Below are 15,925 nucleotides of genomic sequence, written 5' to 3' on the forward strand. Positions count from 1 at the left end.
AATTCTTGCCTCTTAAGTTCTAACTCAAATAAGATTTCATTGTTCTTTTCTAATATGGATCTACTCTCCATGAAAATAAGTAAAGGTGAACATGTAGCTTTAGTTTTGCTTCATGTGGAACTGTGTTTGGGCATTACAAATATAAAAAATTACATTACATCCCAGGATCAACAGTGGCCAAACAAGGGAAACCTCAGCCTGGAGCCAATGTTTTGATAATGGAACTTGTTGAAATGTTGGTTCCAGACCGAGGAGTCCCTTGTTTGGTCCTTGCTGATCACGTTCAACCAAGTCTTCATCTTCCTTTGAGCCTCTGTCTCATCTGAATTACATCACATGTTAAGCATTAGTCATGCCATGAAATCATGCTGCAAAACGCAGCATTACACACTGTGCATACATTACATACATTACACAAACACAACACAACACCAGCATTACAGTGTGCAGGTGGATTCAAAAATTAGCCACAGGAAATAGCACCATACGTTCTGCACTTTTGACAGCACAAAAAATGCTTGTGAACCAGAAAAACTAGATTTCTAGTTCTGGAGAATGGAACTCAGGTATGTGGCTTGTGCTCGAAGCAGTTATGAACCAAGCAAAACGCAGGGATATTCATATGGTAGGCCTTGATGAATATAACCTTTTTTGTGGCACTCATGCTTTATTAACACTTGTTCCAGAGTTATATTTTGCATAACTGTGAGCATGCTCTGTAATCAGAGAAGGTAACACTTCAATTTTAGGCTATACTTCAAGCGAGCAGTGAAAAAGAAGTGTTCAAGGCTGCACACCTTTCCAAACCCATAGTTCTTCGTTGGCGTGTTGACTGAAATGAAGATCAGATCAGCCTCCTGAATAGCCTTGTCTATGTCGCATGAAAAGAAGAGGTTCCGTCCACGACAGCTTTTGACAATGTCATCCAAGTGAGGCTGAGTGGAAGAGAACATTGCATGGGTTAGTATAGGCGACATTAGTCTTGCTCTAGGTATGCAATACTGAGATAAATAAAAGTATCTCCCAAATTCTTACTTAAGCAAGTCTTAGCCATCCCAGGCATTCTGATGCCTCTTTAGTTGCATGGTAGGTGTGCTGCCAGGCAAACCTCTAAGGGATTCATTGAAGAGCCTCTTCTTCTTGCTATATATATATATATATATATATAATTCCGTTTCACTAGCTAGTGGTAACTGCATCTTAATGATGAACCCAAATAGAGGAGGCAGTTTGCCAGCCATAAAACACTTTCTATAACAAAAAATTATGTTAAAGAAAGACATTTGCACAACAGGGTGAAGTGTGGAACAGGGACTACTCTACATATGGCTTGTATTCCAACAAGACAACAACAGAACACTTGTAGATGCATACTGAATAAAGGACAGTAATAGACATTGCAAGGAGAATGATGAAGAAAAAAGCTATTTCTGCCAGCATTACGGTTACATTACATTCTGGTTAGCTACTGTGGTGACAGGCAGGGTGCACAAGATTTACAAGGAGTTAACTGCTCAAGCAAGACTGGCTTAATTATCCTTTAAAACCAGGAGCGAACAGGGGGTATGCAAACTAGTGTAAGCAGTTTTTCCCACACATGTAGGTTGCCTTGCATGAGACAGCCGACCTAATACTCGCAGAACTATTGAAGCTGAGAGTCTTGTACAAATGGTGATGTTGGAGGCATCAGCTCATATGCTCAACCTTATTTCCACATCTCATGCAACATTAACAATCTTGCGTGGGTCAAACTAGATATGTGGAGAAGCACACTGTCAGAATTTCATGTCTCGTGTCCTATATTAGATGAAACAAAAGATCCCTCATAATAGTACTAAATGTTAGGAAACACAAAATATTTTTATGCAACACTAAAGTTAGACTCAAAACGATGGACGTGGCATCATCAACAATATCATGATGTCACGACATAGATAAAAATTTTATGACGTGCAGCAATAACATTAGGCATGATGATGATGCTCATATAACAAGTGCCAAGTGCGTGCCTTTTGGCTCCACTCGTGTGAGCTGCAGCAATAACAGGAACAATGCGAGCCAGTTTATGATGACGTCATGACACACCCACCTCCTGGGTACCAAAACTAGTTTGTAGGAACAAGTATTAACAAGTTGCAAAAGACTGGATTTTTTGGCTTGTTCGTTTTGCACTGCTAAAAACAAAAGCGTGGAAAAAAACACACAGACAGAGTGATGGAGGTGGACACCACAGCCCTGAGGTGTTCAGCTCAAGCTGCTGTTCTTTTTTTTTCTTTTGCATTCTTGGTTTAAGAGTTTAAAAACTTCAAGGCACGTCTCTCGAACAGCAGGATTTCCTGCACAATGGCTGTGAAACCGTAGCACTTGTTAGTTTCAACATAGCACCATGTATTTACAGCTTCTGTGAAGGCATGTGCTACATTCCAGAAGCACCTTGCAATATTCAAGCAAAAATATTTATTGTTATATTATGGGGTTCTACGTGCCAAAACCACAATCTGAATATAAGGCGTGCCGTAGTGGGGGACTCTAGAAATTTTGACCACGTAGGGTTCTTTAATGTGCACCTAAATCCAAGTACATGACTGTTTTTGCATTTTGCCCTCATCGAAATACAGCTGCCGTGGCCAGGATTCAATCTTGCAACTTCGTAGTTAGCAGCCCAACACCAAAGCCACTAAGCAACCACGGCCAGTTCAAGCGGAAATAATGGAATCTAAAGAGTGCGAAGGCATCAATGGAGGGGCTACAAAAGGACTGGGCCATAATATGCAGGCTTCTCCAGAAGCCAAATATTAGCAGACGCTACATTGCAGCTAACATTTGCAATGAAGATGGACTGTGTAGCCATTGTGCATAACTTTCACAATGCAGAAAAGCGGCCTTGTAGGTTTTACAAAGCGTCTACTATGGTAAATTATTTAGGGTACTCTGATGCTTTCCAGTATATTTCGTATGGCATAGAGGATTTGTGCCTTCATTTAACATAGAAGAAACAAACAAACAGAAGCCGAAAATGTCATGTAGAACTCCTTTTAAAGGCTATCATGAAACTAATGAGCCTTATCACAAAGAGCTATTCAAGTGTGCCTAGGCCTTAAGGTATAAAAGTTCTCTACAAGCTGCAATATCAGATAGAAGAAAAAGAAACATGCATTTTGTTTCACTAAAGTTTATTAAAAGACAGATTAACAAAACATGCAAGTTCTCTAACCTCGTAAATAGGCAGCTCATCAGAGTTCCACTGCTTGATGCGCTCGGGGCTCTTGTCCGCGACCACAACTTTGATGTCAGGGCACTTGTGGGCGATAACGCTGCACGTGGGACCCCCAACATAGCCCGCTCCTATGCAGCATATGTTTTTCACCACCATTGCCTGCGCACAATGTTCCCACATGTTAAAGGGACATTGAAGAGCAATATCAAGTAAAGCCAGATTGATAAAGTACAGGGAGAGGCCTTCATCCTGCAGTGGACATAAAATAGGCCGATGATGATGATGATGATGATGATGCAGTACACTTCTTTATTAACAAAACTGGAGGCTTGTCAAACAATAAGGGAAGTAAAAATTGGAGATGGCTGGTGACACCATACTGAAGGAACACTAAGTTACTCTGTCTCAAGATGCTTTATATGTCAATGGCCAAACTAAAATAAATTTTGAGTTACTTACAATTTAACATGTCTAGAAGTACTCATGAAAAACATGAACATACCCCCATCGCGCCCCAGGCTAGAACAAATGCTTACCAGTTTATATTTTTCACAGAAACATAAGAGATTAAATCATGCTTCCAAAAGAAGTCACGAACAAGCACTTAATCTACTCTTTCTTGTCTGCGGTTGCTTGTCATTTAGGAATGAAGCGCGTGATTTCTTTCCTATTATTATTACCTAAGTGCCATATGTTGAAATAATGTACTGGTGATCTCGCCTTCTTACATGTCCTTTTTTGCTCATTTTATTAAATTTGCGTACTTAGTAATTAGCACCATTGTTCTGTGCAGTTGCCTAAAAGCACCTATGCTTTTTTTTTCAGTACTGATTTGACATCATTTTTCTTTCTGAAAGTGTCTTTCTTTATTTAATGTACCTTCTCTGCTTTGACTGCCAAAAGACATCCAGCAGTATTGTCATTTATATAAATTGCCACACCATATCCCCAGTTGATATCATGGATTTTAATGCTATGTGCTCAGGTCTATGCAATCGCTGACAAATAGAGAAAAAATGTGTGGCAATGGAAATTATGCAAGCACTCAATCTGATTACATTTGAGAAGTGTTCCTCTGCACAATAGCAGCTGATTGGAAATAGTGCAAAATTTGTGGCATCACAATGGCACCATCAGCATTATGGTTCAGGCATGAAATTCAAAATTAAACTGTTGCCCTTCATTTTCTCTGGCCATCATCTGGCTTTTTCAATCAATGTGTCAAAAAAAGGGAATGATTTGTAAAAAGTAAGTAAGGGTAACAATCTAGGGATATCTGCTATGCGCAATAGGGGTGTGCAAATAGTTTTTTAGACCAAATTGCACAGGAATCAAATAGTGCCAGAAGCAAATCAAATATCTAATATTTTTCTAATAGTTCGTGAATAACATACAGTCACCTCACCATTAATATCAAACAATTTTAACATTCTGGTATTCACAACAGAATGTTTTTGTCAATACACTGCACATACTAAAGAATGCTTTATTAAATGCAGAAAAAGGAAGCATTAGGACCACCTAAGCAGCTTGTTCACAAACTTAGGGCCGTTAGGAGAAACGTGGTCTTAGCAATATCATATAAAATTTATAGAGGCAGCCTGTGTATACTGTTGCAACCAATGTTATGAGAACCAAACTAGTAATGTTGGTGCCCAACCAGACACGTATGCCATCAGCAGTGACAGCAGTGAAAAAAATAAAAGTAATTTTTCTTTAGTTTGAAGTGCCACTGCAGATGATGCCACTATGTATAAGATATATTGCAATAAAACGCATTTTGATTTAATGCAAAGATATGAGACGCATGATGTATCAGTAGTACCATACAATACCAACTACCAAATGCCATGTCTAAGCAACATTTTATTGCAAGCGATTGTGTTTAGCTGGAAAAGTTTGGCTGACTGAGCGACAAAGTGAGCTCTATTGCATTGTGTCTGCTGTGAACGGGATGAAAATAACATTTTTGCCTGAATTTCATGTTTGATCATGTACGGTCAACAGCATGAAGTATTCAAATAATATGAGAAAGATATTCATATTTTCAAAAAAGTGACTATTCGAGTTGAGGACCTCATCAAATAATGATCATTTGATTTGAGGGCTTAATCAAATGGGTCAATATTTGATACAAGTGAGCCCACCACATGAATACATAATGGCACTGACAGCAAAAATTCAGCCATCCTCTGGGCAAACCTACAGTGCTCAGCAGCAGAGCTGGTGTATAGTAGTTCTCTGCGTCTCCCCGGGGACTTCTTTACATCAACACAGCTACCAGCCCAGCCGCAAGAATTGCTACAACGCCTCCTGGACTGTGTTAAAGACATCTGGCTCACTCCATCCCACCCTTCTCGCCACAATACAATCTTCGTGCCCCCCCTCCCCCCCCTCTCATGCTCTCATGATCGCAACCAACGTTGTTTTTCGTGTGAAACTTTTCGCTGGTCACAGGCACCATGCATTTTCATGCACCAGCGTTCCCAGCTCCTTAGGGTCAAAATGAGAAGCACCATCAGCCACAACAAGCTTTCTGAAATGGAAGCCCAAGTAGGTCAGCACGAAAAGTTTTGCGTATAAGACGTACCCAATATCCTGCTTTTTCATGTCTTGTGAAGTGATGACACAACGCCAACTCATCAATGTCGCCGGTGAGCGACGTGATCGCTGCGAGCAGGGATGTTTGAGCTATAGCTTTCATGGATACAATCACTTATTCACAATTTCGTGTCTTGTCACCGGACGCGTCGGAGGCCATCTGTTGCGCTGCACAAGGTGAGGTTGACCCAGTGCACATACTGTGCCGAGTAGTGCGAAATTGTGCAAAAGTGATCATATCCCTGAATGCAACTATATATTTTCAAGCTGGCAATGCATAAATGGGTTGACTACGCCGAGCGCGCGCCGGCCTCACCGGGTGCTGCCATGCTGGTAGCATGTTTACATTCGGCCAGCTGTCCCGGCGTTCGATTTTGCAAACTTCTGGCAGGTTCGGGTTATCTTGGGATCCCAGCCCACATGACTTCCTATCAGGACTGGAACCAGGACTGGTTGCCATCTAGCTGCCAGCGGGCTGCCAGAACTATGGAAATCGAAGAGGCCCAGTGTTTTAGGCTGGGGATAATCCTGGATGGCCTTGATGTGGGACGGGAGAGGGCGTATACCCTTGGATGATATGTGATGGCCCAAAAACTTGAGCTCAGATGCGCAGTAAACACACTTGGAGGCTTTCACAACCAGGCCGTAGTGCTGTAGCCATTGGAACAGTGCACATAGATGGTGTTCATGATCTTCTGGCATAGGGCCGGCAATGAGGACATTATCAAGGTATGCAAACACAGTAGGGAGGCCCCAATTGACCTCAGCGATGAAGCGCTTGAAGGTTTGAGCCAAAGTGTGGAGTCCAAAAGACATCTGCACGTACTCAAACAAACCAAAAGGCGTCGTGATGACGGTATTAGGTACGTCGGCAGGTTTGATAGGAATTTGGTGGTACGCCTTAACCAGATCCACTTTGCTAAAAATGGCGCAGCTGTCGAGGTACAATGTAAAGCCTTGGATGTGAGGCAGCGGACAGCTGTCATGGACAGATTAGGCATTCAACGTTTGATAGTCTCTACAGGAACGCCAATCATCGGGATCATGCTTGCGCACTAGATGCAGCGGAGAAGCACACGTGCTGGACGATGGGCATATAATGCTAAGTTGCAGCATGTTGTAAGACCCATTTGGAAATAGCTAGACGGTCCCCAAACAAGCGGTGTGGTCAAGTAGCTGCTGGTGGACCACGAGTGACAATGTGGTGTGTCAACCTACGTTTAGGCAGCTGAGTGAAGTTGCATGGCTTTGTTAACTGTAGAAAATCCGCCAAGGTCTTTTCGAATGGAGAGGAAGGCATCGGCATGCGGATGCCCATGGAAGCAAGGTCGGACAGGTCTCAAAAGATGGATAGACGAGTCAGACCATCTGTGAGGCAACAATGCTGCACACTGACGTCCAAGTCGAAGTAGGAGAGGAAGTCCGAGCAGATGATCAGGTGAATCACACCTGCGATGACGAAGATCCATCAAAAACTGCGGCGAAGGCCGTAGTCGAGGGTGAGAGATTGGAATCCGCACGCCGCTGTAGATGAGGCATTGGCAGCAAGAAACGACTGCCCTGACGACCTGAAACGAGGAGCCTTAGTCGGGGGAACCACGCTGATTTCCACACCTGTGTCTATAAGGACGCTGGAGAGCTTGTCGGTTACCATAAAAAGGCGGCTGGGACGACAAGCGAGACCACACACTGCCGTCAGTAATCCCAGCGGGCGTTTCCTGGCAGCGAACAAGGAGGTGGGCACTTCGTGGCTCGGTGTCGGAAACGCCCGTGGTACCAGCAGAGACAGGGAGGACTGGGACTCCGATCCTGACATGTGCGCGAAAGAACATGATGACTGAGATGAGGCACATGGGTCCCCTGAGGAAGAGGGGTATCTGGAGTGCGGTGATTGAGGCGGCAAGCTTATCAATGTGGGCCTCAAGGCGCAAAATCACCGGATTTGTAGGCGGTAAGACAGCAGTGATGGACGGGGAAGTCGCCTCATGAACCTGATCGGCGAGCTCCGCCAGGTGGTCGAGGATGATGTGGCCAGCCGCTGCGAAGACGAAGCAGATGGGCTGGGAAAGGCATCGGAGAAAAAGCTCTCAAATCAACGCTGAGTGGATGGGGACGTCACGCTCCCCGAGAAGCTGTCGCATCCGCCGCAGCAGTTGAGAGGAGCGCTGGTCACCAAGGTCCTCCTCGGTAAGGAGCTGCTGGAGGTTGGTGCGTTCCAAAAGGGCATGAACCTCTCCAGCACCTTGGTCTTGAGGTGCTGATATGGTGTAGTGCCCGTGGGAGCGGAGAGAATGTCCAAGAGCTCGCTGGCAACATCAAAAGGAAGGACTAAGGCGACGTGATAGTAGCGCGTTGTTTCTGAGGTGATGCAGTACAGGCATAAATGCGCCTCGATCTGGCGAAACCAAACTTGGGGGTTCTAGGGCCAGAAGGGCGGGTGGCGAAGCTGTAGCAATGAGAAATCCTGTGGACGTGAGTCCTGTTCCGTAGAGGGTTTGGGGGGTCAGTTGTTGTGTTCATCCTAGGTCATCACTTGTAAGCTTATGCCTAAGACACAAAGGAAAGTGACAACTGACCTGAATCGATGCCAGAATAGAACTGCGAGCTGTGGCTTCACGTGCCATGGCCCAGGCATTGTCTTTATTTTCTTCTTATGCGGCCGCATGCTATCTGGGTTCTAGGCGCTGCCCAAGGGAGGGCACTACAGTTTCATCAGAACTTTTGCTTTTGAAGCACCATCTTGGCATGCACAATTGTGCGCAACACAGCGCCTGAAGGAGATATGCAATATTCAGATATGTTTAATTGAATAATAGTGCAAATACGGTTTACGCTAAAGGAGTGGCTGAACAGGCATTTGTTAATAGAAAGTAATGAAGTAGTGGGGTTACTTTGCTGTGTGTCATAGTGAGGTGGAACCTGTTCTCTTACACAGGGGCCCAAGTTTTTATTCTAACAAGTTTAAGAAAAGATATTACACTTACAGTTGGCTGCTTTTACTAAAGAAATGCAACAGCATTTTTTGGTACCTATCATTTAATGAAACAATCAACATTGTTGCTTGCCCTGTCAACCTGGAAAGAAATATGAGTACTACTACTGGAAGTGCACTTCCCAATCATAGAAGTGAGTTGTTAGAGAGAGATGGACAGACTATGCCACCTGTATGCAATAAGAAGTCTGTACAAGACAGGCAAATAGTGACATTTTGTGTTCTTTTTTGGATGAAGCGAACCAAAAAATGCAACCTTTTTAGGTAGCCTCAGTGAAAAAAAGCATCTGTGAGCACAAAATCTTGTTATAGTTGCAACAGAATTTCTTTTCTGATAGTTCTTAGAACAAACACAAACATCACTGTAATTATTATATCAGTATAATAAAAATGCTTAGTTTTCCAACTACACTGAAGACCAAGTAATTTTCTTGGCACCGTCTGACAAGTTTAGGCTATAAGTTTCATACAATGCCAATATCAACTTTGTTCTCCTGTGTCTTTCATGTAAGCCTTTCTAACACACCTTTGCTGCTCTAACTAAACACTCCTCACCTTTCGCAGATAATTTCTATGTAGTTATTTCGGTATTTGCTGTCTGCCACAGCCTTTGTGAAATGGTTGGAATTAAGTGGTGCCAAAGCAGTTCATCAACTTTTTTTTTTTAAATCCATAGCTGTGTAAGGAGAGAGGAAAAAAAAAAAGCTTTAAAGAAGCTTTAATAGCCTTCACTCCCCACAAGGCAAGCAGTGGCAGACATAGTACAATTCTTGTTCATCCTGATAACAGAAAACAATTAAACAGCACCACACAGATTAAACCAGAACAAAAATAGCTAGACTCTAGTACGAGAAATGTTGTACACACACCTATGAAGTCAGGCATAGGTAGGCAAAAGGCCTGTATGTGTAGTATATGGACATAGAATATGTCCATATACTACCCAATCCCAATCCTGCCAGCACTCTGGTCACGTGGCGAGCAAAGCATCAACAAAACCTTGAAACACGGAAGTACACAGCAGCATCACATACCTTCCTGAGATAACCAAACACTTTCCTTAGATAAATATACATGAACAAACTATAACACATGTCTATGAACATCTATGAACTTTAATTATGGGCAAAAATGTAACCATGTGATAAAGTTCAGCAATGCACAGAACACTACATGACATCACGGTAAGCATCAGTGAATAAAAATTTAATTGTACAGGATGAAAATGTTGTTTGAACACAACTCTAAATCAAAACAGCACATGTGTTCAACTAGTGTGGAGCCATATCAAAGGATGAAGCATCACAATAAATAAATAAATAAATAAATAAATAAATAAATAAATAAATAAATACAATGTAAAAGTGAGAAAAAGAAAAGAAGGAAAGAAGGCTTTGAAACAAAGAAATTTACCCTTCCCCTACTAGAAAATGGCGGTAGTGAAGCTTGTTCTGCGTGCAGCTGACCTTCGTCACGATCAAGTGACCCACAGGTAACGGTGCCCGATTGCTTTAGCCTCCCCCTTCCTTAACTTGCGATCTTCTTACTGCTGTCGGATTGTCTGGGCATGGGCAGCTCTAATGGCTGGATTGGAGCGCCGATGGCTAGCCCTTTCATGGGCGAGTTCTTGCCGCCTCTCGTTGAACACTGCCCGTTCCTTCAGGGAACGCATAACGCATGGCTGTCCCATCTGTTTTTCGAGACTGAACTGAACGGAAACGGAGCCTGCACAGCGCGCATGTAGCCCTTTCCTCCCTTTCCCTCCCCGGCTGATGCAAAACGGCTCTGATTGGTTGTGCGCATGGCATGAGTGCGTGCCTATGCAGCTAGAATCCTTGCTAATGACTTACGCTCCGGGGCCAGCACAGCTGTCCAACTCGTCAAACCGCCCTTTTTCAGAGCTGCTCTGTTTTGGGAGCAACTGAGTTTTGGCGTGACCATATCACCACCGAAGCTTGTGAACCAATACAAGCTTTGCTTGAAAATGGGAAAATAACACTACGGGGTGTAAAGTGATAACCATTAATGCTGAAAAGAATAGTGTGTAGAGAAGATAACTAGAGTCGAGGTATGTCAACACGTTCCTAAGGTACTTACTTAAGGTATCAGGCACTTGGTACTGTAACCTTCGTGTTTCATATTTGCAAGAAATGGGTGAATTTTACAATATTCACAGTTTCTCATAGGATACTTTGTGGGAGCTTTAATCGCAAGCCTGCTTGGTGCAATTAAGATATTTCCTTTTTGATTAGTTTCCTGTATTACAGATCTGCACAGCTGGTAGTGACAGGCGTCTTCTACAGGTGATACATGAAGGCATACAAACAAGGTTTCTACCAGAAAATCATAGGCCAAGCGTGTGATTAGTGTCACCACTTCTCTTTCGAGCCAAGACAATTTCTTTAAGTTAGCTGAAGTAGTCGTAGCCTAGACCAACACAGCAGTAGCTTAGTTGAGATAAAAAGAGTTTAGTTATACAAAAGCAACATTATATTAGAGGGAAAGAAATTGCTATGCCAGTAAAGTAAGCCTATTACGGAGGCTTATCGTGATGCTAAGCAGTTCATGTGGTAATTATACCAAGACATGCTTGAAGCAAACAGGCTGCCTAGTGTCTTAACTCATTCACTTGGCAATGGGTGAAAGACACACAGCTTAACGCAGCTCTTGGCACACTTGCATCGCATATGATGCTGTCATCTCACTTGTAAAGAGTATGCATTGCATATGACACACTAGCTATGTATATATGCAATATATATGCCACATGTACCTTCTGTGCTGCATCAATGTGAAGAGCTGTAGGCGCAAGAAGAAAAAAAAGGAAGAAAAAAAAGACAAATGCCGCATTCTGGCCTCAAGCTGCTAGTGCCATGTACTGCATCTTGTGTGAAGGAATTATACAGTTATTATGCAACGTTAAGAAAGCTCGAACTTGCAGACGGATTCGGGTATAACAGGTTTAGTCTCTACACTGTAATACTGTATACTGTAAATGTATAACACCCGTATTACTCTTACTGCATACGGTAAGCCACTACTTCAGGAATGAGAGAAAAAAAAAAAAAGAACTTACATTAGACTTGTTTTTAGAGTAAAAAGGAAGCAAAAAGGTGCTGACAAGCTGCTACCGGTAGTCTAGAACTGTTGCTGCACGTGGCTCATAAACTGTCCGCACAATGGAACCAATTCACGAAAGCGCACACAGCGAATAAATACCGTGCGGGACATAAGTACAGTACACTCATAACGGATAGAATCGACATACGAAACACCATCATCGGCATATTGACACCTTCTTACAGGTCTTGTCGGGCTCCCAAGAACGCGATCTGCTTCGTCTCTACCGAGGAAACGGATTCCAAGAACTGTACCCCATCACGTAGCCCGAGCAGCTCTGTTCAAGATCAATGACCACTTGCAGTGTGGAGCTTACCTTAGTTTGTTGAAGGCCACAGAGAACTTCGCCTGACAAACTTCGCACGAGCTGGAGCTCACTTCGTTTGTCGTCCTGTTCACAGAGGGGTCACGACTACGGCTCAGTAGCGTTTGACGTGGCCCTTATCAGAAATCGCCGCTTTGACAGCAATACGCTACGCCTACAACACCAACACTTTCCCCAGCCGGGCGATCGAAGCCAGAATCGCAGCAGCACGCCGCTCCGGATGGTAGTCAGTTCGCACCGCGCAACTTTGCGTGTTGCATTCGTTTCTGTTGCGCACAGAGTGCGAGTTAACGCAGCCAACTCATAGAATGATGCATGGGGATGAAGCAACCACAGACACCTCAGCAACCACACACCAAACGTTGAATTGGGCGGAATCGCTGAATGAGGAGCGAAACTACAGACCTCGCTCCAGGCGGCGGTCTACGTGACCTTCATCATCATCAGCAGCAGCATACCTCTAGCAGATCATAGCGCTGTCGCACTGTATCGGGCAGACACTTTACACCATCTAGTAGTAAATGATTAAGATAACAAAAAAAGCCTAGCCTTGGAGATTTGTTCTCCACCTCACGTACGATGTAGGAATAATAGTTCTACACCGCAACCTCACGGCACGGGTTTCTCAAGGTAACAAATACCGATCTTAAAGTCCACGCGTTTGCTTACTATGGAAACCAGAAACAATAGATGGGTGTCGAAAACCCGACGTCTATGACGTGTCCTCGGCTCCCAAAATCGTTTCCGCGCATTCAACCAGCAAAAGCATAGGCTTTGAGATTTGCACTTTAAATCGAGAGAGTTCCACCATATAAGGGTTGGCGTGATGCAGATGGATGCATCTTCCTCTATGGTGTTGATGGTGTGATATAAATTATGGTTGTATCTAGGGAGGTTATACAAAACTTCTGGAGTAGCAGTCCATGCAGCCGTCTACGAGAGCAAGTGAAGACACAGCGGCCATATTGTTAGGGACAAAAGAAGCACGTCCCTAGCATAGGCGGCGGCGGAATACGCGCGTCATTCGGTTGTATTTTTGGCTCCACGATACAAAGTTTGAGAAGCAACGGCTTTTAGTTGCATATGAGTTCTAGAGTCTGTGTTCTTATTGAAAAAAAAAAAAAAAGATTCTGTGTCCATTTCTTCCGCAGGCTTCGAGATAAGCAACCGGTGGGACGTTCCGCCAATTGGACTTCTTCGCTGTGTTAAATTACGAATGTTCTCTCGTGTGGTATGACTGCGTAATATACCCCACCGATTACCCCGTTGGTCGGTGAGAACGATTTTTCAGGCACCTTTTGTGAAGACTTAATACACCTTTCACGAGCAACTTCTGCAATACCGGCGCGAGCACCGACTTCACTTATTAGTTTGTTCTATCTCTCGTGAGTGAGGGTTATCGTATATGGCTGTGGACCAGTGCTTAAAGTAGGGGGGGGGGGGCGGGGGGGAGGTCGGAGGGTCGCGTCCCATTCAATGTTTTAAGGAGGAACTCGCCCCCCCCCCCTTCCCGCTTCGGCAGGTCAAATGTAGCACTGTGGTGCCCATTCGACAAGCGCTGGAGGTGATTTTATTACCAGTAGTGCCTTGTGCGGGGCCGTTCTAATCGTCAAATTTTTCGATTAATGATTTCATCTCGATTAATCGGCTGATGTGGCATGAACAAAAGCAGGAAAGCAGGTATTGTCGTTCTGCTGCGTGCATTTCCTCGTCAATTAGTGACGGTTCACTTTGGTTTCTTTAGGTTACGAGTTAATTCTCATTCGTTTAGTTGTGCATTGTGAGTGCTGTACGTGTTATACCAAAGACGCATGCATTTTGTCCACCTTTGTAGATTAGTAGGTGCAAAACCATAATATATATTGTCGTAGGGCCTGCGGTTGTCAATGAAGAAAGTTAACTATAGTGTTCAGTATTGCAGCTAGACTTATTTGGTTTGAGTTCATATACTGAATTGAATTGAATATTTATTTTCTTGTGACGTACATGAAGGATGGCGGGCGTAAAAGCTGCACAAAATCAGCTTGACTAGCTCCCACTGCCTTCAAAGGACTGTAAAGCAGTGACATCTAATAGTAAACATAAGATATCAAACATGAGATATGATAATTATTACGATAACAATAATTCAGAATTACTACAAAACAAAGTTTAACAGGATACAATAGTTATTGCTCAAACATAAAAATATAGAAGGGAAAATGTACACGCATGTTGAAAAGACATAGAATTGGATTACAGTTATACACTTGGGTAAATCACGATGGAGGCAAAAGGCGTAGCGCATCAGAAACAGGACGAAAGAGCACGGACACATTTATACAATCACACTTATAGTGAGCAGCTGGCATAAATTGGCCATTATTAACCAACAACCAACATTATAACAGCATTATAACAGCCAACATTATAAAAACAATTCTGCAACATCTGTTTAAGTCATATTTTCTATGTTTACATCAATGCCTTACTTCAAGTATACGTGCTGTTTTGTTACCACCTGCTCTGCTTGTGTGTCCCATAATGTGTTATTCGAAAATAGTACACCTAATGTTTTGACACCGAAAATATGGCACCTATGTTTAACCCTTTACCTCCCGAGTTAGTGTTGAAAAAAGAAAAACAACGTTTCCAAAGTGCCAATTTTTTATAATTCATTGATTTTTACTGCTTGAAGAACTCAGTTATCTCTTGATTGTAAAATAAAATGATCCAAAAGACAGAGCTCTAACAGCTCCCAAACTCGTTATTTTTACTTGTCGCCTGAGTTATACAGGGTGCCCCAGTTTACATTACCTAGGCGGCTAAAGGTTGGGGACCAAAAGGTCGTAAATTAAGACCTAGGTCTGAATTTAGGTGGAATTTCCTAGGTGGAAGCTTCCACCGTGTTTTTATGCTTTTACGTGTTTCACTGCCGGATACTGTGATTCAACGCGTCACTGATGTCTCTCTCTCTCTCTCTCTCTCTCTCTCTCTCTCTCTCTCTCTCTCTATATATATATATATATATATATATATATATATATATATATATATATATATATATATATATATATATATATATATATATATATACGCGAGCTTTCGCCACAACAAACCAAAACCCCGTGGTTGCTTATTGGTGTTGGTGTTGCGCCGCTAAGCACGAGGTCGCGGGATCAAATTCCGGTCGCATTTCGATGGGGGCGAAAAACAAAATTGACGCAAGCATACAGGCAGTGCAACAGCCTTTCTACCCTAACAGAGCAAAAGCGCATGTAGCTTTCACGGCCACTACTATCGAAAATTGCTGAAGATGCCGAGAATCTCACAGCGAATGAAAGAGTACGCAACTATTCTCTATACAATGTAAGTATTTTCCTATAAGCATGGGAAACTCGTCCTTGCATTAACCTTCACCTGCAGTTACAGTATACTTACTTCGCTATGCTGAAGTATTCTTGGATATTTTTTTTATGTTTCCGAAGTTTCCGGAAGAAAAATCTTTTCATTGTCCTTTCTCCATGCCTTCAAAAATTTCGAAAATTTTGCATCTCTACCTGGAGCTATCCACTCTGGTATTTCCATGTTTAAACTTTCACAAGCATTATGTAAATAAAGTTTGTGAAACTTCTAACTTTAAAGGCACTGGACTTCGTTTATTTCTAACAGAAAGTGTCTGCACGCAGGC

At 43.0% G+C, this 15,925-nt stretch overlaps 1 protein-coding gene across 2 annotated transcripts in view; it reads right to left on the bottom strand.

The window, feature by feature from the left end:
* Positions 1 to 12,677, bottom strand: part of sgl (UDP-glucose 6-dehydrogenase sgl) — a 34,814-nt gene extending 22,137 nt beyond the window's left edge. Inside the window, exons 1-3 of one of the 2 annotated variants that reach the window (XM_075688985.1) lie at positions 12,247 to 12,677; positions 3,215 to 3,376; positions 798 to 935 (exon numbers count right to left, since the gene is read on the bottom strand). In XM_075688985.1, coding sequence (XP_075545100.1) covers positions 798 to 935; positions 3,215 to 3,373 — 297 coding nt within the window. In that variant the 5' untranslated portion in view covers positions 3,374 to 3,376; positions 12,247 to 12,677. Of the gene's footprint in view, positions 1 to 797; positions 936 to 3,214; positions 3,398 to 12,246 lie in introns of those variants that run through there. The other variant, XM_075688984.1, reaches the window with a different exon arrangement.
* Between the last annotated feature and the right edge of the window lie 3,248 nt (positions 12,678 to 15,925).

Source organism: Dermacentor variabilis, chromosome 4 (genome assembly GCF_050947875.1).
Source record: "Dermacentor variabilis isolate Ectoservices chromosome 4, ASM5094787v1, whole genome shotgun sequence".
NCBI lineage: Eukaryota > Metazoa > Arthropoda > Arachnida > Ixodida > Ixodidae > Dermacentor > Dermacentor variabilis.